Source organism: Enhydra lutris, unplaced genomic scaffold (genome assembly GCF_002288905.1).
Source record: "Enhydra lutris kenyoni isolate GAN:26980312 unplaced genomic scaffold, ASM228890v2 scaffoldscaffold6, whole genome shotgun sequence".
Lineage (NCBI taxonomy): Eukaryota > Metazoa > Chordata > Mammalia > Carnivora > Mustelidae > Enhydra > Enhydra lutris.
Genome location: NW_019154090.1, coordinates 38,165,267 through 38,190,118, shown reverse-complemented (window position 1 = coordinate 38,190,118; position 24,852 = coordinate 38,165,267). Strand labels below are relative to the sequence as shown.

Here is a 24,852-nt window from a genome sequence, read left to right as displayed (position 1 = left end):
AAGATGCAGGCAGGAAGGATAAGGGCAGTAGGAATGGATGGAGAGAAAGATCCCCAACTTGAAACTGGAAGCATCAGAGGAGATGCCCATCAACCCATCTCCAGAGCCAATGCAATCACCCTCTCGCCTCCTGGATGCTCTCCTTATTCCATCCTGACTCTTCAGATCTGCAGCTGCTTAAGTAACTTTAGCTGTAGAATCCATTTATCACAGCATTTCCAAAGCTTTCCCTAGAGAAGGTCACTAACAGAAAGCGTTTTGGGAAAGGCTATATACTTCTGTGTCTCTTGGGTATTTGCAGTGTACAGAAGGTAGAATATATGAGCCATCTTTCTTGTTCTCCACTGTTACTCCCTATTGCTAGCACACAGCTTCCCATGGTAGGTGTTGAATAAATACTTGCTCATTGAATCAGCTTATTGAATGCTATTAAAATAATAAGAATGAAACACCATTTAACTTTGGGAAATCCAATACTCTGGTTTCTCTTCAGATCGCATTAATCTTTTGCCTTTCAACTTTGGGAAATCCAGCACATGTATCAAGTGTATTTTTCACCTTTCATATATATCTACCTAGACCATGACAAAAGACTCTCTTGGGGAAGTGCTGGTTTTCAACATAAAGCTAAGTTTCTTAGCATAGACATGACTTGCCTCAAGATCTCCCATTTCCTGCCTTACCTTTGTTGCTTAAGTAATATTAAAGTTTCTTTTCACACCTTGATTTTATCTCCTTCACAACTTTTCTCATGCTGCCACTTTCCTGTAATTTCTTCAGTTTCTACTCCCTTCCCAAACTGTCTTCTGCGGCTACCCCACCCTCTTTTCCACACAACACACACACACACACACCCTTTGCCTGCCTAATAGCCCCTGTTTAAGTAGCTCTGGCTGCTTCACTTCATAAGAAGATCCAGGCTTGATCGTCTCATGGCGTAACACCATCATTATACTCACCACAATGTGTTACAATAATATTTTTAGAAGACAAGGCATTTAATAAAAGGACAGAAAATAAAGGATTACTTGCAAAATAATAGCTTTCATTATCTTGCATTCAGGACTTTCAAATATTTCAAATATTTTAACCCTGTTGTTTGTCCAGTGTGGTGAAGACTGGCTAATCACCAAACCCAGTTCTCTTTCCTCTTCCTCCCAGCTGGGCTACATTTCCCTCCTCCCTTGTAGGCAGATGTGGCCACGTGACCGCCTGTGGCCCAACATGAAATGGGCAGAAGGGAAATGTGCTGCTTTCATGCCTAGCCCATAAAAAAAGCCTCTCTTGTGATCCACTTCTTTCTCTCTTTCCCGTTGCCCTCTGAATGCTGATAGCCAAGGTGACCTTGAAAGCCACACATTAAAGATGGCAGAACTCTTGTTAGCCTGATTCTCTGAATAACTGTGTGAGCAAAGTCCTCACCACTTTATCCTCCAGCTTCCTATCACTGTCAATTAGACTTACTATGGGTGAGAAATAAACTTCTGTTGGGTTATGCCATTGAGATTTGGTGGCTCACTTACTATGACACCTATTATTATGTAAATGAATACATTCTATAGGGATTCTGTTAAAATGTTTTTGTTTCTAACCCTTGCTTAGATGTGTTTGGGAGAAGTCTAAGAACTGAGTCATGTCCCCAAGGAAACATGTGTATCAGGACCCATCTGGGCTGACCAAAATTCAAATGTAAATCTGGGAAGTTTATGCCAGAAAACTGAGTCAAAACTGAGTCAAAGATTCAATTCTTGATTCATTGAGCATCTCTGTATGTCGAGCAGTGCATGACAGATAAAAGGATATTACACAATTTAGGCTTCAGTGACCACAGACATCAGAGAGAAAGAGAGACAAGATTATAAACATGGAATTTTTCAGGGAATAAGGTTCTTATGTATTAGCTACTTCAGTCCTTTTTTTTTTTTTTCTTTTCTTATTGATGAACAAGTTTAGTTCTTCTGAGATTAAGTATGTTTCCCATTATCTTGGCTTTCCTCTTCACCATCTGAAAAAGTAGCCAATAGGTCAGGGCAGGCCATGAAGAAAGCCATAGGCTTTCACAGGACACACCCAGATTGGGAAATGAAGGATTCAAAATAAAGGGCAGGATTGCTCGGAGAGATGAAAAGAGTCCCTAGCAGTATGCGCCATGAATATCTGTTGTAGGAATGAGCAAATGAGAGGGAGAGAGCCACGCTTGGGAAAGCCTGGGAGAGGTGAGCAGGGCCTTCTAGGACAGGAAGACCAGCATGGGCACTTGTTGCTGGGTGGAAACAGAACTTTGCTTGGGCCTCTGGCTGGACCTTATGTATTACCTGCTTGGAGATGAGATGTATGGAGTGCACAGGTACTGAATGAGCCTTCTATGGCAAGGTAAGCTAGACTTTCTGTTTCAGATAGCAGTGAAAGAAAGGTATGCCTTCATTGGGATGCCTCTTTATCAGAACTGCAGGAGGATGGATATAGGACAAATCAAAAAAGATTTGAAGGATCCTCAGATCTTACCTGGGATGACAGCTGGAGGGTAGGCTCTAAAGTCAATTTTACATAATTCAAACAAAATGGCTGTCCTTCACCACCCTCCAATGATTGTATTCTTCTGATATTATTTACAACCAGCTAGCTTACTTGAGGAACACAGAGCTTTTACTGAGTTATCCTGATAAATCAAAGAAAACAATGTACCAGTAATTAAATATCACTGAGAAGCTCTACCATCTATTATCCTGTTGATCAGTTATAATGTGCCATGTAAGAAGAGTGCCTCTCTCTGAGGTGTTTGAAGGTATATGACCATGTTCTTATTTATTTACAGGACATTCCTAAGAGGTAGGTGGTGGAAAACTGTAATAATATTAGAATTATCTTTGCTTAATAAGAGAGGCATAGGGCATTAAGCAACTTCCCTAAGGTTGCTTGGGGAAGGCAGGATAGGTCAGGGCAAAGTAGAATTTCTCAATTTTTACAACAGCAATATTGAAGCAGAAAGCTTGAATTTAGACTTTTGGGATGGACTGAAACATATTTCAGAAATAAAATAGCTATAGGGTTGAATCTTTTCCCTTTCCAGGTAAGTACGGGTAACTGCAAACACTCTGTGGGAAGGCTGGCTACCATGGGGATATTCCTGTACTGGGCACTGGGGGAATCATCCAGGGAGTCTCTCTTATAGCCCCATCTTTATAGAGCTCATGGGCTAATGGTGAGATAAAATATGTATACAAAAATATAATATTTCAGGACAAGAGAATAAGAAGCATTCAGTGGCAACATCTCATCAAGTATATAGCAGTGGTAAAAAGCAAACAGGAAGTTTGCTAAGTCATCCCATCCTTATACATTCATTCATTCATTCATTCATTCAGCAAGTAAATATTGAGTACCTACCCTGTGCCACTGCTGTGCTAGGTTCAAGTGACATGGTGGTGACCAAGGGGGTCCCGGCCTCTGACCTCATGGTCTGTGTGTGTGCTATCCAATAAAATAATCACCAGCCACATGTGGCTATTTACATTTAAAGTTAAAGAGTTACAATTAAATAAATTTAGAGACTTAGATCCTCAGTTCCACTAACCACATTACAAGTGCTTGATAACCACATGTGGCTGGTGACTACCTTATGAAAGGGAACAGATCTACAACATTTCCATTACCACAGGAAATTCTGTTGTTCAGAGGTCAACTAATTGCAGCCTGTAGACCAGATAGGGCCCACCACTTGCTTTTATAGATAAAGTTTTATTGGACTACAGCTACACACATTCGTTTATGTATTGTCTACGACTGCTTTTAAGCTATGATGGCAGAATTGAATGGTTGTGACAGAGGCTATATGGCCCACAGAACTGAAAAAAATTTATTATCTGGCCCTTTAGAGAAAAATTTTGCCAACCCCTGGTCTATATGGAAATACAGGTTCATAACAAATACTTACTAAAAGGGAAATGATGTATAAATAAAAATGTTATGGGATGCGGGGTGCCTGGGTGGCTCAGTGAGTTAAAGCCTCTGCCTTGGACAGATTTGGGATCTGACCTAGTTTAGGAAAAGAGAAAGACCTTCCTAAAGAAGACAGTGTTTAAAATGAGATCTGAATAATCAGTAGGAGTTTACCAGGCACAATGTTATCAGCAGAAGGAAGAGCCTAAAGAACTATGGGAAGCAGGGAGAGGGCACAGTGTTTGGTAGGCATGGACAGTGAAGGGGCAGGCATGGTCAAGGGTCATTTCTGGAGGATGGGAGGGAGTCCATCCACTCTGTCCATTGCTACTACATCAGTGCCTAGAATGATGTCTGATACGTAGTAGTTATCCAATAAATATTTGATGAATGAATGACTGAGTGAATAGCCCATGGAGGTTATGCTGAGCTCATAAACCAAGTTTAGGATTTCAGCCTTGATCCTAACAAGGTAGCCACTGATGAGTTTGAGAAAAATCTGTAGCTTAAGAATGTGATCAGATATGTGTTTTTAAAGGGCCCTTGGAAGCTGGGTGAAGAAAAGATCTTTGCAAATACCCACATTTAATGATTCACAGTGATCTGTGGTCATCTGGTTGGTAATTTCAAAGTCTTTCCTATATCCACCCTGGAAGAACTAATGAAGCAAACTTATTTTGGTGATCCTGAAATTTTGAATTTACAATCCCAAATCAAAAGGATTTGATTAAACTGTAACTATATGGGAATGAGCCAACAGCAGAGGTGTGCTTGGACACTAGGTGAGGTGTGCAGTGTGGTATTTCTTTAACACGCCAGGCAGCCAGTGACTCATAGGTGAGTTACAACAAGGGTGGGGCTCTTGGAAGAGCACAAAATGTGGTTCTGGGAGTCATTTGCTTGAGCTCAGTGGACTGAACTTGGATTACAAACAATGGTTTTTCTCTTTGAATCAAACTGAATCTATTTTTTTCTTGCACCTCAATGATGCTGAACTACATACTTGGGCCGCACCCAAAACTTCCTGTTCTGTGAAGCTAGGCCAAACAGTGCCTGACTTTCAGCAACATGAAGAAGCAGAAGGCCCTGCTACCTAGAAAGAGAGAAACTGCCAAGGATCCAGTTGCTGTTTCTTCTCTATGTGTTTCTTAGTATTTGGTCCATGGCTGTACATACCTATTCTCCTTGCTTTTCTCCTCCCTTTCTCTGACTGTCACCCTATAAAACCACACACATTTTATGCATGTCAAGAGCAGCTTAGGAACCTATAACCTATAACCTACAACCTTCTTCAAAGACAGAATGTGAGAATGTGTGTGTGTGTGTGTGTGTGTGTGTGTGTGTGTGTGTGTTTGAGAGAGTGAGCATGCCCAACAGATGGTGGGGGTGGGCAAATGGGCAGGGGCAGACAGAGAGGGAGAGAGAGAATAGTAAGCAGGATCCATGCCCAGCACAGAGCCCAACTCAGGGCTCGATCCCATGACCCTGTGATCATGATCTGTGCTAAAATCAAGAGTCGGAGGCTTAACCAACTGAGCCACCCAGGCACCCCCAGAATGTGTCCTTAAAGAGATTAGTTGAACATTGCTAGCATTTCCTCACTGTGGAAAGGAAGCACTTTCCACTTCCTTCTGTGGAAGGGAGCACTATTTTATGTTCCATGAAAACATTTTTCTCCTTGGAAAAATACATATACTGTCTCCAAACAACCCATTCACCAACAATGTGATACCATAACAAATTATTTCTTTGCTTCCAAAAAATCTGATAATTTCCATGGTCATAGCTATAATTATCTGGTTAATTTTTCTTATCATGTGATTTATAATGTAGAAAAAAGTAACTTCTCCAAGAGCAAGGTTAATTTTGACTAGTTCTTATCTGTACTCCTACATTAACCAACTAAGTAGATTCAGGCATTTTTAGCCATCAGTTTCTGAGCCCTAAGTAATGAATGGGTGCAAGGTCTGAGTTGTCTGATTGGTGTAAAGATTAATTACACCTAACAACAACAACAAAAAACCCCTCTGTTCATGACCTGATTTTTTTCAGGCTTTCTGTCATTTTCTCAGGCCACCATGCAGAGTACTTTTGTTTTCAGTCTGTAGGCACTTGAATCAGTGGTCTTGCTAAGAGCTTATCAGTGGTAGGGCACCCAGCTGGCTCAGTCAGTAGAGCATGTGATTAATCTCGGGGTTCAGGAGTTCAAACCCAACTTTGGGCATTTATTTAAGAAAATAAATTTATTTATTAAGAATTTATTTAAGAAAAAAAAAGAACTGGCCAAGTGGCAAGCATGGCCCTTTAAAGAAAATGTCACCCCCTTTTGCATAACTGACAAACCAAATCCTGAGGTACATCAGTTGGAGGACTTTTCCTGGCATCCTAAATTTTTTGCATGAGTTGGCAAGAAGTGTTCATGCCAAAAGCTCCTCTGGGGTTTTTTTAGTTCTATGTTGTGAAAGACAGTGATGTGTAGTGGTGCTAGAAACTGGCAGTGGACATAGGTATGTCTTTCTCTGGATTGGCCATTTTGAGGTCTTGGGCAAGTGATGACACCTATTCAAGTCTCAGTTGCCTATTGAGAAATGTGTCAATAAGATCTAGAAAATGAGATAACGTGCTTCTCAGATTTGAGATCAGTTCTGCCATCATTGTTCAAGTGTTTGAGATGATCTGGAGCCTAGTTTCTTTAGGAATAATGATCAAGTAGGTGATTAAGAAACATGCTATATAGCAAGAACCCTGGAACTCCTACCGTGTCATCATCAACATCATTGCCTTGGGCAAACTCAGAAAAGGAACCAAGAACTGAACTGATTAGAAGCAAGTGTTCATGATAGTAAGTGTTTGAAAATGATAAAGGGCTCAAGAAAAGGCACTTTACATATGCTATATAACATAACAATAGGAAGACAAAGGCAAACAATTTTAAAAGAAAGATTTATGGGAAGTTGTGCTAGCGTTGCTGTCTGACCAGGGACAGGTAAGGTAGAAATTAACATTTTTCAAGGCTTTTAGAATCTCATGGATTTTTGTTTTTTAATTCACTAAGACTGACCCCTAAAGCTGTTCTTCTGAGTAAGTCTAATACCAAAAATAGCTCTCTTCTTCTTGTGAATTATACCACTGAAGGAAAGATGCCTTGGTTATTTTCACTTCCCACGTGTTCTTGGTAGGAGCAGTTGATGGAGTTATGTGCTGAATAAGGGCTGGATTAATGTGTGCTGCAGCCAGTCCTTTGAGACCTCTTGGAACTTTAGAGTCAGAATGTCTGAGACTGTTGTTCAGCTCTGTCCCCATCATCCATGTGGCTTTGGCCTCGTTCTTTTTCTTTTTTTTTTTTAATCTTTTTATTTTTTTATAAACATATAATGTATTATTAGCCCCAGGGGTACAGGTCTGTGAATCACCAGGTTTACACACTTCACAGCACTCACCATAGCACATACCCTCCCCAATGTCCACAACCCCACCACCCTCTCCCTACCTCCCTCCCCTCAGCCACCCTCAGTTTGTTTTGTGACATTAAGCCATCTCTTATGGTTTGTCTCCCTGACAATCCCATCTTGTTTCATTTATTCTTTTCCTGCCCTGCAAGTCCCCCACATTGCATCTCCACTTCCTCATATCAGGGAGATCATATGATAGTTGTCTTTCTCCAATTGACTTACTTCACTAAGCATAATACCCTCTAGTTCCATCCACGTCATCACAAATGGCAAGATTTCATTTCTTTTGATTGGCCTCATTATTTTTCTAAGCCCCGGTTTTTTCATCCCTAAAATGGGCCAATAACAGTCATTCTATCTGTTGTATGAGTCCAGTAAGATCCTGGATATAGGCTGATGGTACAGTTATAAGGATCTGGGTACTTGATGCTGAGAGTTGAAAGGGCAAAGAATTGTTAAGTTTTTAAGAAATCATTGTCTTAATTTTGGGTTCCCCAGAAGCAGACCCTGAGGAAAAGACTCAAATGCGAGTTGTTTATCTAGATAGTGACCCCAGGAAGCACTGGTAGAGAGGGAGAATGAGGTAAGGAAGGGAAGGAAACCAGGGAAGAGTGTGCTGTCAAGTCATTTACTACTGTGGGCAACTGACCCTCCCTTCCAGATGGGGAAACTGAGGCACAAAGGGATTATACCACTTGCTCAAGATCACAGAGCTACCAATGTGAAGCTGGAATTCAAGTCTACACAGGGCCAATGGTGACATTAGGAGTCAGATGATCATAGTTCCACTACTTACTAGCCATGTGAGTGACTGTCTGACCTTTTCAAACCTTGGATCCTTATGTGTGAAATTCGAAAACCCATGGTGAGGATAAACAATACTATTTCAAAAAGCATAAAATCATATTGTTGCAATCATTCACTCTAATTAATATTGATTTTTCTGACATGCTGTTCTCAGATATACAAAAAAAAAAAAGCTTTCCACATGTGGCTTTTATTTTGGGAAATAAGAAAGGAGATGCTTTACTTCTTACAGGAGACAAATGCAATTTTGAGATTTTAATTTCGAAAGGGAAAGCTAATGAATTTGAAATAACAGATACCACTTTGAGTCTTTGGATATTGTGGTCCCTAGCTATTTGCTTTGACCCTATGTGGCTGGGGAGGGGGTCTTCACACTGGTGTGACCTTGGAGGTAATCAGTTAGCTTTGTTGACCTTCATTCCTCCATCTGTAAGAAGACAAAGGATGGAGTGGAATTGTAGGGATTTCTAAACTGAAGTCTCCTTCTTCCAGATGGATTATACTAAGGCCAAAAAAGGAAAACGGCTCTTAATCCCATTGGAATTCTATGTGTGCAACAGGGAAGTTTCTCTAGACAAACCTTCTGTTGAGCCTTCTTTTAACTCAGGAGATGCCAATTTACACATTACTCACTTCTTTTTGAAGCCCACATGCATCTTGCTAATTCAAATGGAAGAATGAACATAGGGGTCATATCATTTCCAGGCATGAATGGACTAGCCAGGGGACATATAAATCCAAGCTCAAGAGATAAGAATCCTTTCAAATTCAAAGAAACATACAGAAATGCAAACTCATTAGCTTATGCATGTACAAGTAGTTTGAATACATGCAGGCAGTACTATCCTGAACGAAAAAGAACCAGATATACCTAACAGAATATCCAACATGAAGAACAAAGGTATTTTTCAGATTCCAAGTCTTTTGAGAGGCAATAGGCCTCCATAGGACCAGACAGAGGGGCACCAGAAGCAACTAGGTAACATCTATTAATGTGACTTCATGGGCCTCGGATCAACAGTGTCCACCTTCTCAGAAGACACCCACCCCAATTTTGTCCTTAAAAACCCTGACTTGTGCACCACTGGGGAGTTTGGGATTTTTGAGCATTAGCTCCCTGTTCTCCTGGGTGACATCATCCAATAAATAGCCCATCTTCCTTCACAGCCAAAGCTCTGTGTCAGTTTTTCTTGGCTTGCTGCATGCCGGGTGGATGAACTCTCATTTGGTTTGGTTATTACACTGTGTCCAGAGATTGAACTCTCCGATGTTAAGTGGAGAGCTTTATAAGATCTTTCCAGAGTCAAAACTCTATTATGAAACTTTTCCTGATAAGAACATCAAAAGGCAATGTAGGTCAAAATTTACTGAGTGGTGGAATTCAGATTTGTGCATTTTATTATATGTAGATTTTACCTCAAAAGAAGGGGAAAGAAAAGAACTGTAGACAACTATTGAAACCACATGATATTCATGCAGAAAGATTTGGGGTGAAGTGTACTGATTCTACAACTTTCTTTGGAATGCATAAAACAGAAGGATTGATTAGTGGATAAAAGAATGGATAAATGGATAGATATGTAATAAAATAAAAATAGTAAAATGTTAATTGGAGAATCTAGGTGATAGGTATATGAATATTTACTATAGAGCTGCTTTAATTTTTATGTGATTTTGCAAATATTCACAATAAGACATTTGAGAAAAAGGCATTTTTTTTTTCCTAGTGATAAAAACATAGAACTTGGGCCCAGCCCAGCACTACTAACTAGAAGTTTACTCTTAGGCAAATTTACTTAATTTTTATATCTTTAGTTGACTCATCTAAGAAATGGGATAGAGTAAGAGTATCAAACTCACATAGTTGTTATGAGGAACAGTGAGTTAGTAGTAATTGTAAGGTTCTTAGCATGTTGTGTGATGTAAACATTTGTTAAATGATATTTTAAAAATCATTTTATATACAGGGACATTCATGGGAGAACAGATTGTACTGACTTTATTTGGACATTCAATCCTAAGAATGCAGAGTTTTATTAAAACCAGATGACAGGCTTATATACCCTGAGGTATGCGTCATTTTCTCTCTAATCCAGGTGTGTTTCATCTCCTACTAAGAAACAGGAATCATCAGGATGGGTCAGTGATATTTAATTTCTATTTTCCTTTACTTCAAAAAGTTCCACTTGCTTAAAGCATGTTCCCTGACCCCATACCTAGAGTATATATAATATCTGGATAGCAGTATAAAAGCGTGTAGCTACCTGGTCTTAAAAATTAATCTAGTGGTTTGGTAATTTTTAAAAAGAGGACAGTGAAGAGTGGCCATGTTCTCCAACAAAGGTTAGGAGCCCTATAATTTAATCAGTAAGAGGTTTTACACTTTGAAATTTACAAAGAAGCCTGTATATCACATTAAGTGGGGCTTTCCCCATGTTTTAAAGAATGAGGCATATGGAAAGCAAATGGCAATTTATTTATTTATTTTTTTAAAAGATTTTATTTATTTATTTGACAGAGATCACAAGTAGGCAGAGAGGAAGGCAGAGAGAGAGGAAGGGAAGCAGGCTCCCTGCTGAGCAGAGAGCTCGATGTGGGGCTCCATCCCGATCATGACCTGAGCCAAAGGCAGAGGCTTTAACCCACTGAGCCACCCAGGCACCCCGCAAATGGCAATTTAAATAGCAAACAAAATAAACTGAAATGGAATTCTTACAAATAATGGATTAACACAAATAGGTGGTCTTTGTTCATTCTACAGATATTATCGAGCACCTACGATGTACAGGCTCTGGTCTAGGTGCTGGGGATTCAGCTGTAAATAAGACAGAAATCCCTGCCCACATGGTGCTTATATTCTAGAGGATGAAGCAGGCAAGAGATTGGAAATCAGTGTGTGTGTGTGTGTGTGTGTGTGTGTGTGTGTGTCTATGTGTACATAGTGTTAAGGACAAATGAAAACAATCAGGAAGGGAAAGGAGGGGGTGAGAAGGTTTGCAATTTTTGATAGTGTTGTTAGCTTGTATCTCACAGAGACAGTAACATTTGAGTGATGACTTGAGAGCAGGAAGGGTGCAGGTATGAGGACATCTAGGAAGTACATACAGGAGAGGAAGTGTGAATGTCCCCAGATGGGAGGATGTGTACCGCCTGCTTGCTCTAGTGTTGCTGAAACAGATTAAGCACTGGGAAAAAGAACAGGACATGAGTCGAAGAGGACAAAGCCATGGGGCCTTATTAGATCATTGTAAGGATTTTGTTTTTGAGTAAAACGGGAGCCATGGAAGGATTTGGTCAGAAGAGTGACATCTCTAGATTCCATTTCAACGATATCCCTCTAACTGTTCTGTTGAAAACAGTCTTTCTGGTGATGGTAGATGGGAAGGCAGAGGTAAAGCAGAATATGGTGGTTTTAAAATTTGTCTATGAATTCTTTGATATTCTTCCCATTAGGAAATTAGGGTGAGGGGAGACCCCTTTCCCCTTGAACCATGTGGGCTCACTTGTCACTATCTCAAACTATAGAGTAGGGTAGAAGTGAAGCTGACCTCTGAGGCTAGGTCACAAAAGGCCATGAGATTTCTACTCCATTTTCTAGAAAACACTTTTAAAGACCTTCTGCTAGAGAGGCCACATTGGTAATTCCTACTTGTCTTTTCTTTCAGCCATTCCAACCTTGATGCCAGACATGGGAGTGAGGAAGCCATTTTGGAGACAGATCCTTCTGGCCCAGCTGTTCCATATCTAGCCAACAGAGTCAACCCAGTTGAGGCCCCAGATATCATGGAACAGAACAGGAGCTGTCCTGATGTGTCTTTTCTGAATTCCTGACCATCAGGATCTATGAGCATAATAAAATGATTATTGTTTAATGCCACTATGTGTTGGGATAGTTGGTTATGCCAGCAATAGGTACCTGGAACACAGAGAGAAGAGGTGAACCTCCTGTAACAATCCAGGTGAGATGTAATGTTGGCTGAGACTGGGATGGTTGCTGTGTGAAGGTGAGAAATAGATTCTGGATATACTGTGGAAGTAGGATCATGAATATGCTGACTGACTGAATGTCAAAGTAAGGTACAGAGCTGGGACTCAAAAAACCAGCTCTATGTGGTATTGAATATTGGTCTTCCTGCTATCCATTCCTCCTTAAGTGATTTCCTGGGAAATCCTGAGGGTTGCTGGGGTGTGAAAAGCCACCAGAAAAGAAAATACCTTTTAAATTTGAGTTCAGTTTTACTCAAGGTTTTAAGTGGAGGATTTAAAAGTAGTTTTATAGTAAAAGAAATATGACTACATTGTAGAGTTTCAGAAGGCAAAATTCTAACATAAATTTTCCAAATAAATAAATAACACATGTAGGGCTTGTCACCTGAATGGCTCTGAGTTAAGTATGTTTTTCTCCCTGGTGAATCAACTTGTGAATCCCTTACCCTATCTTCTCTGGAGAGGTTGACTTGCTGGTTTTTCTGGTTGGGTTGTGAGAGCAGATGTAGCCTAATTAGTAAAGGCACTCCAGAGCTAAGGTTCTTAACCTGGGGATCAGGGTTGGCATGAATTCTCTACATGGAAAGCCCTGTGATTCATGGACACACTCATCTTTCCATAGGAAGTATCTATCACCTTCTCAAGAGGATCCTTGACTTCTAAGAGGCTAAGCCCCACAAGGCAGAGAAAGAACAGTCAGGTATAACTTGTAGTTACAAGGATGATCATGACTTGCACAAAGCCTTTTTTAAGGCAACTTTTGAAGGCCCAGTTATAGCTTATATAGAGAACAGTAACAGTGACCAGGCCTTATGATTGCATTATCTAATGCAAGGTTTGTATGTCACTTCCTATGAAGCTTGAAGATGAGATTTGACCAATAAAATATTGTCAGTTCTAGGACATTTCGACAAATGGGACCTAATATTTGGTTGGGGAATTCAAGTATGTGTGGTTGGTCATACTTTTTCCTCAGACTTATACATTTTAGGATCAAATGTTAATATAAAAACTCAAGAAAATGAAGATGTGAGACTCATCTATTGCTTTCTAAAAATATAAAGTCTAAGTTAAGAAGACCCAAATTCCCTGAACAATTTTCAAATAAAATATTTCAATTAACGACCTCTTAGTTTTCCCATCCTATATGCTTATAGCTCAGAGGTTACAGATTTGTGGCTGGTAGCAATGTATCCTTGAAATCCACACTATTTGGATTTTTAAAGATTAGATGCCAATACTTAAAAATCAGGATAGTTTTCTCTCTGGCACCTCTTCCTACCCCATTTGGATTTCCAGCTTCTTTTGAAAATCATAAGGTCTGTCACCCAATATGGTAAAACTCTTGAGGCTGCAATATTCAGATTGGCAGTATGATGAATAAAGTAGATTGTGGAGAACAATTTTGAATACTTCTCAGAGCTATGCTTACAGTGTTGTTGTGTTTTTTTTTTTAAATGGTTAGTCTAATTTAATTTGTTTCTAATTTGGCGGCAACAGCTCCTTCTCACATGAATTTATGGGTTGGTATACTTCAGAATTCCAGAAAAACTACATTAGTTCAGGTCCACTGAGACAAATGCAACAATATGTAATAAAAAGATTAAGTGTATTTAGCGGTGCCTGGGTGGCTCAGTGGGTTAAAGCCTCTGCCTTCGGCTCAGGTCATGATCCCAAGGTTCTGGGATTGAGCCCCACATCGGGCTCTCTGTTCAGCAGGGAGCCTGCTTCCTCCTCTCTCTCTGCCTGCCTCTCTGACTACTTGTGATCTCTGTGAAATAAATAATTCTATAAAAAAAAAGGATTAAGTGTATTTAAAAATAAATGTAGTTGATTTCTTGCAAGTAATTAGGATAATATCAATCTAACTTTAGCAGTACTTCCAAAGGGAAAGTTGTTCTAGGAAACTTAAATAAATAGATAAAATTAGTATTTAATTGGTTGATATTAAATATATTAACTAAAAATATGTATTCTTTCAATTAATAAAAACGTCTGCACCTGAACACACATATACTTCTGAGTCAGCTCTTTTTTCATAGATAATGCACTGAATTATAGCCTCCTCTGGTTGAATAATTACACATCAAATTTGATAGCATTCAAATGATGGTGTTTTTGCACTGATGATATTTGCGTTTCTCATATTTCGTATTTGGATATACCCGCCAGACCCTCATCTTAAAGCATACTGTCCTTATTTCAAAACACAAGCAAAACAAAATAGAAATGTACAGCTTTGGGAAAGACATCTTTGCCATAGGTTAAATGCAAATGGATGGCCCAAACAAACTCTTCCCTCAAAATGCAAACGTTAGCACTAAAAATGGTTATTAAGTGAGATTGCAGAGGGATTTTTCTGGGCATTTCAAAGAAAGAGAATATCCACCCGCTCCTTTATCTCTTGCAGTTTAACAAACCATTGCAACCGTTAGAACATCATTTGTTTGCTCAGGAGTCTATAATTTGAGCAGGGCTCAGTGGGGACAACACATCTCTACCGCATGAAGTATCAATAGAAGCAGATAGACACCAGGGCTGGAGGACCTACTTCCGAGATAGCTTACTCACACAGTCTACATTGGTGCTGCATCTTAGCCAGGGGCACAGCAAGGACATACTTGGGATTCTCTTTGGGACTGCTTGGGCTTTCTCCAAGCATGGTGGCTGGGTTCCAAGAGGGAGTGTTCTAAGATGACTAGGTTCAAGCTACAAGGCTTCCTGTCACTTAGTATCAGAAGTTCCAGATTATCCCCTCTGTCTCATGCTGTTGGCCAAGTAAGTCATTAGGTCCAGCCCAGATTCAAAGGGAGTGGAATAGATTCCATCTCTCAATGGGAATACCCCAAAGAATTTGCACACTATCCTTCATATATCACATCACATGTCCAAGATGTCACTATAACCAGGAAATCTTGTGCTAATTTAACTGCCTATTCAGGGTGGCCATGTGCCCTTAAAGAAGTTCTAAAAACTGAGTATCTCCAGAGCTACATCTGGGACTCAGTCTGAGTCCATATAACTTAGAGTTATGTGGGTCTATTTTCTTTAAGTTCGGAGTTGTTTAAAGTGAAGAGTGGGGTGGGGGATGGCCAGTGCTTCAATGTAGTTTGTCCACGAGTGGACTGTGCTTCGTATTGAAAGCTCTGGTATGTGACAGTTTGGTGCTAAGCTAAATTTTCATTAAGAACAATAAAGAGGGGCGCCTGGGTGGCTCAGTGGGTTAAAGCCTCTGCCTTCGGCTCAGGTCATGATCCCAGGGTCCTGGGATCGAGCCCCGCATCAGGCTCTCTGCTCAGCGGGGAGCCTGCTTCCCCCTCTCTCTCTCCCTGCCTCTCTGCCTACTTGTGATTGATCTCTCTCTCTCTCTCTCTCTGTGTCAAATAAATAAATTAATTTTTTTAAAAAAAGAACAATAAAGAAAGCAAAATAATCCACAATACTTTTAACCCACACTGAGTCTGCCCTTCAAGGCTGAGTTCAGTTTGCCCCTTCCCTGTGGAAGATGGTATGAATCCTATTTCTATTAATATCTTGTGGTTAGAGAAGCAGTGTAGACTAAGGACCTTGGTTCTAGAATTAGACAAACCTAGTTTCCAAACCCAGCGTTGATACTTGTGAGCTGAGGACTATGGTTAACTTACTTAAACTTTCTGTTCCTTCTATCAGACCTCTATGATGAGTCTGATAGGGCTGCCTGGGTGGCTCAGTAGGTTAAGCATATGACTTGATCTCAGCTCAAGTCATGATCTCAGGGTCACGGAAGGGAGTCCTCCTGGGCTCCAAGCTCAGTGAGGAGTCTCCTTGCCCTCCCATTCCCACCTTTCTCATCCCTGTGTGCGATCTCTCTCTCTCTCAAATAAATAAATACATAAAATCATAAAATAAAATAAAGTAAAATAAAATAAAATAAAATAAAATGGGTCTGATAATAAGAGTATCTACCTCAGAGGAATGTTGCAGATGATGAATTCAAAGCACTTAGAATGCCTGGCATTTAGAAAGATTCAATACATGTTGGAGATTATTATAGTTATTATTTTCTTGATTACCTCCCAAGGTTCTTAACTATAGGCCAACATGTATTAGGAGTGGGAGCATGATAATCTAAACTATTTGTGGTCACAATGAAAGCATAAGACTCTTTCTTTTCTTTGATAACTGAGGCAACTGGAATTATTTTCAGTTCTTAAAGTAAAGGTTTCTAGGCTTAGTTTTAATTGAAAGCAGATAATATCAAGGGGTCTAGGGCAAAGTGTTAGAGTAAAAAAAATTGGCTAAGGGGTAAGATGTAGAGTTTATGTCCCAGTTTTCTTCTAGCTGTGTGACCTTGGGAACTTATTTATGTTATCAGAGCCTCAATTTCCTCATCTATACAAACATGGCTCATAATATCCATTTGGCAGTATTGTTATGATAATTAAATGAGGCAAATTTTATAAAAGGACTTGGTAGGGAGCAATTACCAATAATGTTATTTATTGACCTTACTATTATAATTGAAGTGATCAAAATAATTAGATTATACCAATTAAGTTTCAACTTGCCTTTTTTTTTTTTTTTATTTTATTTGTTTATTTGACAGAGATAGAGATCACAAGTAGGCAGAGCAGCAGGCAGAGAGAGAGGGGGGAAAGCAGGCTCCCCACCGAGCAGAGAGCCTGACATGGGGCTCAATCCCAGGATCCTGAGACCATGACCTGAGTCGAAGGCAGAGGCTTAACCCACTGAGCCACCCAGGCACCCCTCAACTTGCTTTTATATCATACAGACACAACATGAAATACAATCTTTTCTTTCCCTTCTCATGGAAAACTGATCCTAGTATATTACTTTCCTTCCCTGTTCTCACCCTGATCTTTTCCCATTTCTTACCTTTTGTATTTCCACTTGGACTTTCTTCATATCGTTCCCTCTATTTTTTGCTTTGGTTTTGTACATTTTTTTGTATTGGTTTCTGAAAGTTTATATATATATAAAACATCTCATGATATGAATTGCAAACATTTTTCCTAGTCTGTAATTTACCTTCTGATTATTTTATGGTGTTATTTTTGTTTTCTTGCCATGCAGAAAGAAATACTTGATTTTTAAAAAGATTTTATTTATTTATTTGACATACAGAGATCACAAGTAGGCAGAGAGACAAGCAGAGAGAGAGGAGGAAGCAGGACCCCCGCCGAGTGGAGAGCCCGACATGGGGCTCGATCCCAGGACCCCGGTATCATGACCTGAGCCGAAGGTAGAGGTTTCAACCCACTGAGCCACCCAGGTGCCCCAAGAAATATTTGATTTTTATGTCATCAAATTTTCAATGTTTTTTTAATGGCTCCTATTATAGTTTCTACATGCAACTATTTTTAAAAATTTATATTTTAGCACTATTATGGATTAATTTTAACAATTAATACAATATTTATCTGTGTGTTCCATGTGCTACTATAAAACTATTCTAATTCTTACACTGCATAACATGGGTAGTGCTGGTTCCCTCTCAATATAATTCTTTTTCATAAACTTGCTGTTTATTCTTGTTTGTTAATTTTTCCACATTATTCTTAAAAGTCATTCCATCTGGCTCAAAAAAATGATGTTATTTATTGGGCTCACATGAAATTTATGGATTAATTTAGGCAGAATTAACATAGTTTTTATCTTGAGTCTTCCTATCCATGAAGATTGTATGCCTTTACACTTATTCCAGTTTGTTTTTATGTCCCTCAGCAGCATTTAAATGCTGCTCTTCAAAACTGATTTTCTCTTCAAATTGATTTTTCACTTCTTACATTCATTCCCAAGTAAAACATGTTTCTGATGTTAGCATAAATGGAGCTTTTATTTCAATTACTTTTTCCAATTGATTTTTATTCATTGTTCTTTATGTTTTTTTTCCCATAGAGTTTTAGATTTTTATGTAGATAAAGTCCACCACATTTTTCTTCACAATTTCTACTTTTTCAGTTTCTTTGAATGCAAAAGGAGAAAATCATGTTAATGATATTTAACCCTGACATACTGCTTTTGTTTTCTCCATTGCCAGCTATAGTAGTAGGAGGTTCTGTTTATGTTGTTTAATAGCATAATCTAGTCTTCCATAATGACTAGTCCATTAGGCCAAAGATAATCCACAATGCCATGTTCTAAAAGTCACCAGAGATAAAACCCACACAGCCTGAGAAAACCACATTTGATCATGTCGATTCTCTTCTCAAAACTCCCTCATTACAAATATATATGGTTATACACTTTTGTTGCTATCCAGATCTCCTGGCATTCTAATGATTTCTTACTACAAGCACCTATAACTCAGTTTGAGGGCTATCTCTGGTCCTATGTAGTCAGGCTAGGAGTGCTCTATTGTTAATGTTCCTGGGAGACTCCCTCAACTGATGAAGGACAGGTGTTAGTTACATATACCTCTTTTTCTTATGACTTAGTCGGAATAACTTTGAGGCACATTCTACACCATTATCGAGTTGCTTGCCCCTGCCCCCACTAAATAAAAGAAAATCTGAGCCCTAGTTGCCAACAGTGGTAACCTGTTCATGAATGTATTGACTTCCTTTTCTTCTGTGTCTCACTTCTCCATTTCCTTAATACTTGGGTTCACCTCCCAAATAAGTTTCTTGTCTCAAATCCTTATGTCTGAGTCTGTTTCTTGGGGGAATGTAAACTAAGAAAAAGGTATTTTATGAGCTTATCCCACCTACTTTTACAGGCTTATTACCTGCTTATCTCCATTAAACATCCAAAACTTAGTCCCATTTACTCAACATCCAATGACCAAACACATCATGCCTTGATGTTTTGTATCTAAGAGTGTTTCCTTCTGTTTAGGATGCCTTTCCATGACCTGTGCCTGGTTACTCTGCCTTTAAAAGTCAGGCCAAGAGTGACTTCTTTACCTTCCTATCCTGGGTCAGATGCCCCCTTCCTTCTGTGTATTTCCAAACATGGTTCATAGATCTCTGCTGTGATGGACTGTTTCCAAAGATGGTCACAATAGTTCCTCTGATCCCTCACAACATTTTGTAATGTGACTTTGCAAGCTTGCTTCATTAAGAAGCAGAGCCCATTTCTCTTCCCCTTGCATCTTGTGACTAACTTTGACAACAGAATGAGGTAGAAGTGAACCTAAGCCTTAAGAGGAGTGTGGTTTCCATTTTCACTCTCTTGGAAGCTAGCCTTCATTTAAAGAAGCTCGAGCTACTCTATTGATACTGAGAGACCACATGGTAAGGGTATCCCTGTGAAGGAGATACAAGGTTCCCCAGACAACAGCCAGCACCAAGGTCTCAGTGGGTCTATACAGGATGCTCATTAAACATCATATGGAGCACAGACGGCTATCCCTACCAAGACTTGCCTGAATTCATAGCCCACAGAAATAATCAGCAACTGTTTAAAACTATTGAGTTTGGGGGGTATTGGAGTAGTTGTTATACAGTAATAAATAATTGCAACATCTATTATAGAACTTGTCATTAAATATTATAGTTATTTATTTACTTATCTGCCACATTGATGAGCTACTATTAATAAAGACAGAATATTTTCATCTGAATGGCTATAGCATCTGACGTATGAGAATGCTTTAGAATGATGAACCCGTGAAAAAATGAGACTCTTTAAGGAGATCTCAGAGAAACATTGTCATGTTGAGGATATGTTAAAGGAAATGAGAACCAAAACACAAAAGCTAGTAGAAAATGATTGTAGGAGGAAAGAGTGGATGAGCATTCAGAGCAATTGCAAGGAATCTCCAAAACTTGTAGTTTATGAGTTCTCTTTATAATTGGTGAGATTATTGACCACTGTCTCCATCAGTGTGCAGCTTAGACGATCCCCACAGACATGAATATTTGGTATGGATGGAGGTGTAACAAGGGCCTGTCAGGTAGCGACCACTGTGTGCAATTAAACTGTAAGTCATGGTTCTCACTGTCCAGAAGTTTATACTGTAACAGAGAAGCAGATGTACCAGGACATTGTAGGCTTCAGAAGGATATGAAAAAGTAAGGAGAACAGAGGCTCATATTCAATGGTTACAGAGCTAGGAAGGATTTCCAAAAATCTGCCTATTCTTTCCCCTTCAGGGAACATTTATTGAGTACCAACTGGGCATGGCCCTTTCTCTTATGCTGAAGCTTCACCAAATTGAGAGAAGTGTCTCAAATGTTCTGCACTCTGTCATGCCTCACAGCCTTTGCTTTTTCCCTCCTTCCTTTCTGGAATGATTTATGACCTCTGCTCCCCTGCCCCTCACCTAGCAATGCTTACATTCATCTCTGGGGTCCCTCTCTCTTCTTTTCTTTATTTGGCCCCCAGGAATAAATGCCTTATTTGCTTTGCCATTTCAAATGTCTCCAAATTCAGTCGGAGTCCTCTCTGCTCTACAAAGCCATCATGGGCCACCCCAACCTGGGGCTTCTTAGAATATAGTAGAGAGGAAACTGGCTTTGGAGCAATATGGATTTGGGTTCAAATCCTGGCTCTGGGGCCTGTAACTCTGCACAGGTTCCTTAATCTCTTATGTTTTTTCATCTGTAAATTGGACATGATGCTACCACTTCACGGGGTTGGAATGAGAGCCCAGGAGATTGTTATGTAAAGTGTTTAGTTGAGTCCTGGTATATAGCATCTCACTGATATAGGCCATTGTTTTCCTTCTCTCTGAACTTCCGGTATTTAATATCTGTACCACGCATTTGTCCTTAAATCATAGGTGCTTTGTGACAGCTCTTGTCCTGTACCATCATTTAACTTAATGCATTTATTGCTCAATTTGCATATAAGCTTTTTCCTAATAGCTAAATAGTCCTATTTTGTACATCTTTATATGTCCCAGGGACAAGAGATTCTTAATAAATATTGGTGCGTGAACAAATAAATGGTAGAATGAGCAACTACCTCTCAGGTCTGTCTATACTACATTTTGTAAAGTACAACATCCAGGGTCAAAAACTCAGCGAATTAGAATACTCTAATGTCGGGACATTTTTGTTTTCTAGGGAAGGAGTGATTAGGGAGAAGTTCAACAGTTTTCCTTGATCCTATAGGATCAGGGTAACAAGGGGTAAATGCAGACCCCCATCCCATGAAAAGGTAACTTGGAGGCGATGCAGTATTTAGAACAAAGAAGACACTGGGACTACCTCCCCAGCTTCAGGCTTTCTTAATATGAATGTATAGCCAGGTCAGGATTAATGAGTGGGATTGAAAAAGCAATTATGTGACTAGTAATCCCCAGTTAATTTTATGGGTATTAAGTAAATAGGAAATAACAAGTTTGAGTTAAGATATTAAGGGCCCTTCCATCATGTATATGGATATGCTCATGAGCAGAGAGAATAAATCCTTTAGGACAAGAGTGTTCTGTTACTGACTGAGGGTCCATCTGTCAGAAGTCGGAGGTAGGATGACAAATTACGAGTTAACAAATAAAGAGACTTAATCAGTGATGAAAACCAAGAATCCGTGCATCCTCAGGTCATGTAGGGTTTAAAGAGAAAACAACACACAAAAAGGTCAAGCTCCAAAAAACTCCAAAAAGGAACTAGAAGTTTTCCAGAGAGAAGGAGTCCGCTCCCTTGCCCAACTTGGTATCGGGGTAGTGAGCTGGGCTCTCCCACGAGGGTGTTGAAACCAGGCTACACTGGGACAAAGAGAAGGAAGGTTCTAAGGAGAGTGACTAACAATGATTTGCATACTCTTTTTTGCACCAAACAACCCTTTGTTAGGAGTCCCACAGGGTCCTGTGACACATAAAAGAAACAGAGGTATTGCTGTATGATTGCAAAGAAGCAGGAAGAGAAAGCATGAGGGGATTTTGGGAGAAGCTAGTACAATCTTCGATTCTACTTCCTACGACCTTAAGCCTGGCAGAACGTGTTGGGAAGACCACGGGCCCAGGAGATCTGTAAGCCTTTATGAATTGCTCTTGCCAACTGTCAAGGGTTTGGGTTAAGATCTGTTGGTTGAAGTTCTCTAAAGCAAAATGTACTAAAACTAGTGACGACGATCATGCAGTCAAGATGACTATCTCCTCCTCAAGGGGGAAAACAGGCCCTTGTCTGTCTTCCTGCATCAAGATCTCAGCTGGGTTTATTCTTTCTGGAAAATATTTTTCAAGTCATAACTGAGGCTTTCAGTGGAAGCCAGTTCCAACTTAGGAACACCTAAATATATCTGAACCAACAGGTTCTGGATGGCCCGTCAGAGGGAGCTCTGGAAGAGGCAACAGCTGTCCTCCTGTTTCCTTCTGCTCTGAGATAGGCCTTGATGTCCAAGGGTATTTTCTATCTTACAGGAGTATTAGTAATGAATCTCGAGGATCTTGAGTTTCATCTTTACTTAGGAGTGGTTGTAACCATTTAGCTAAGTTTCAAGCCTCAGACACGAGAAGGTGGTTAGAAAACCAAGATAAACTAAAGAGACAGAAGAACAGCTTTGAAGGCCTTTCTGCCCAAACGAGAGGCCTCAGGGTCAGACTGGATGAGAGGGTGAGCGGTTGTGTGGCCGGTGTTTCCAGCATTTCAGGGGATAGGAGCATCTTGGGTGGTTAGCCCTCTGAATCAACACTGACAGACAGAGGGTGGATATTATTAGGATTGCCCTCTGGGGAAGATAGGGGTTGAATGTTTTCTCTTCATATCGTGATACGTTTCAGATACTCTGCTGGGTCAGTGGACCCGTCCAAGCCTAGGGTAATGCCTATTGTTAAGAGGGGAACACATTTTGGGACACCCCCCCACCCAGGCTCCAGAGTGTCCCTCCCCACCCACCTCTTCGAACTGGAAGAATATATTCAATTCACTGAGGTCTGGGCCAGCCCCCAGCCAGCAATGCCTGTCCTGTGATCTTAGATCAATCTGACCTTCTTCCTGGGTGGGTGCTGGCTCCTTGGGGACGGATGTGTAATGCGGGACTGCACAGGTTCCCTGCCCAGCTGTGCATTTCCCAAGAGTGAAGCCACCTGTTTGGCTATGCTAATTTGCTCCTGAAGCAGGTGAGCTCACCTGTGCTGCTTTAGCAGAGGGCATTACGTGAGAAGGAGGGCACTGCCTTTTCACAGCTGCCTCGTACACCCGGGCTCCGTCTTTGAATACACTGACAACATTTCTGAAGTTTCTCCCCCTCCCCGGCACATCCCCATCCAACATTCTGTCAGCGCGAAGAGCCAAGAAAGACAAAAAAGTATCAAATGGGAAAACAATGAAAAGCCTGTTTAGTTCCTGTGTGCAGCGCGAACAATAAGCCACCCTTTCTGAAGTGTCTCAGAAAGGAATGCCTGTGATGTCCTTTCAAAGAAGGGCTCTGGCCCCAAATCAAGCTGTAAGCCATGACAATACTCCACTAAACAGGGCAAAGAATTCGCCTTTCAGCCAGAGAGGCATTTCTCCTGCACTGGGGAAAAATGCCGCCCACACCACACCACCTCAGCACATTTACTATCCCTGCTCTTTTCCTTCCCAAGCCCGAGGAGGGTAGCCTGCTGTGATCCTTTGATGCACGGAAATGCAGGGGACCAGTCTGAACAGTCAGCGCTTTGCCCCCCAAAATGCTCACAACAAAGCAGAAGTCTAGTAGGTTATGTTCGTATTGGGGGGAGTTTAAGGCTCTCGGGTCTGTGTACCCGCTCTTGTACAGAGACATGCTCCCCCTTCATCCACGGCTCAACTTTTTCGTAGCCAAGCATTTGAAATTAGCCGAAGTGTCAAAACACATAAAACATTTCAGAGGAAGGACTTTCAGTGTGGCAGCTCCAAGCTCCAAACAGCCTCGGAGAGAAGGAGGGAGAGAGGTCCAAGTCATTCAGACTACAGGGAGTTCTCATCTCTTACCTGGGCTTCTTTTACTATCCCATTCTTCGGGCAGTTTCCACTGGCTGAGCCGTCGCTCTGTTTCTCGTGATTGTGCAGATTCCCGTTGCAAATAGCACCACCTCCAGGATTAGCCATTTGTGCGAAATGCTAGAATCCAGCAGGTTTCCTTCCAGAGGTTCTTGGCAAGCTTTGGCTTGGAAGTTGGAGAGGGGATGGGAGGAAGCACTTTGGGCTGAGCCCCTGAAGGAATCCTACCGATCAGGCTTTCCAGGAGAGCCGCAGCCTATCTTTGGGGCAGATCTTTGAAAGGAAAAACAAGTGGTTACCTTTATACTCCTCAGCTCAGAATGCAACCTTCAGGGCAACAGACCTGCTCCTGAAGCTACAAAGGAGATTGCCCATGCTGGCTCCTTGGGGGGCAAGAGGAAATCAGGAGACTGCAAAACCCCAGTGGCAAATTGCAAGGAGGCGGGCTGGGAGGTGGAGCATCTTTTAAAGACACACACACACACACACACACACACACACACACACACACAGCACAGTCAAGGTCTCCTACATGTAGTCAGTTCCGAATTTACGTCTACCCCCACCCTCTCCCTCCTGTATCTAATTACAACTGCTGGCTGTAAACTGCTCTTTTTTTTTTTTTCCTGTGGGAAAAAAAAACACTTCACAGTGGCTGCCAGGACTGCCCAGAGGAAGAGGAGAATGAGAAGTTACTGTTTCAAGGGCACACAGAGTTCGAGCTGGTTCCGTGGGTGACGGTGATGGCTGCACAACCATGTGACCATACTTCATGCCACTGAACTGTACACTTAAAAATGGTTAAAATGGGAAAT

General features: G+C 40.7%; 1 protein-coding gene across 1 annotated transcript in view; it reads right to left on the bottom strand.

The window, feature by feature from the left end:
- The window catches only part of LOC111141782 (serine palmitoyltransferase long chain base subunit 3), a 135,544-nt gene extending 111,075 nt beyond the window's left edge, over positions 1-24,469 (bottom strand). The window contains exon 1 of the mRNA XM_022494591.1: positions 24,029-24,469. Coding sequence (XP_022350299.1) covers positions 24,029-24,145 — 117 coding nt within the window. The 5' untranslated portion in view covers positions 24,146-24,469. The remainder of the gene's footprint in view (positions 1-24,028) is intronic.
- Between the last annotated feature and the right edge of the window lie 383 nt (positions 24,470-24,852).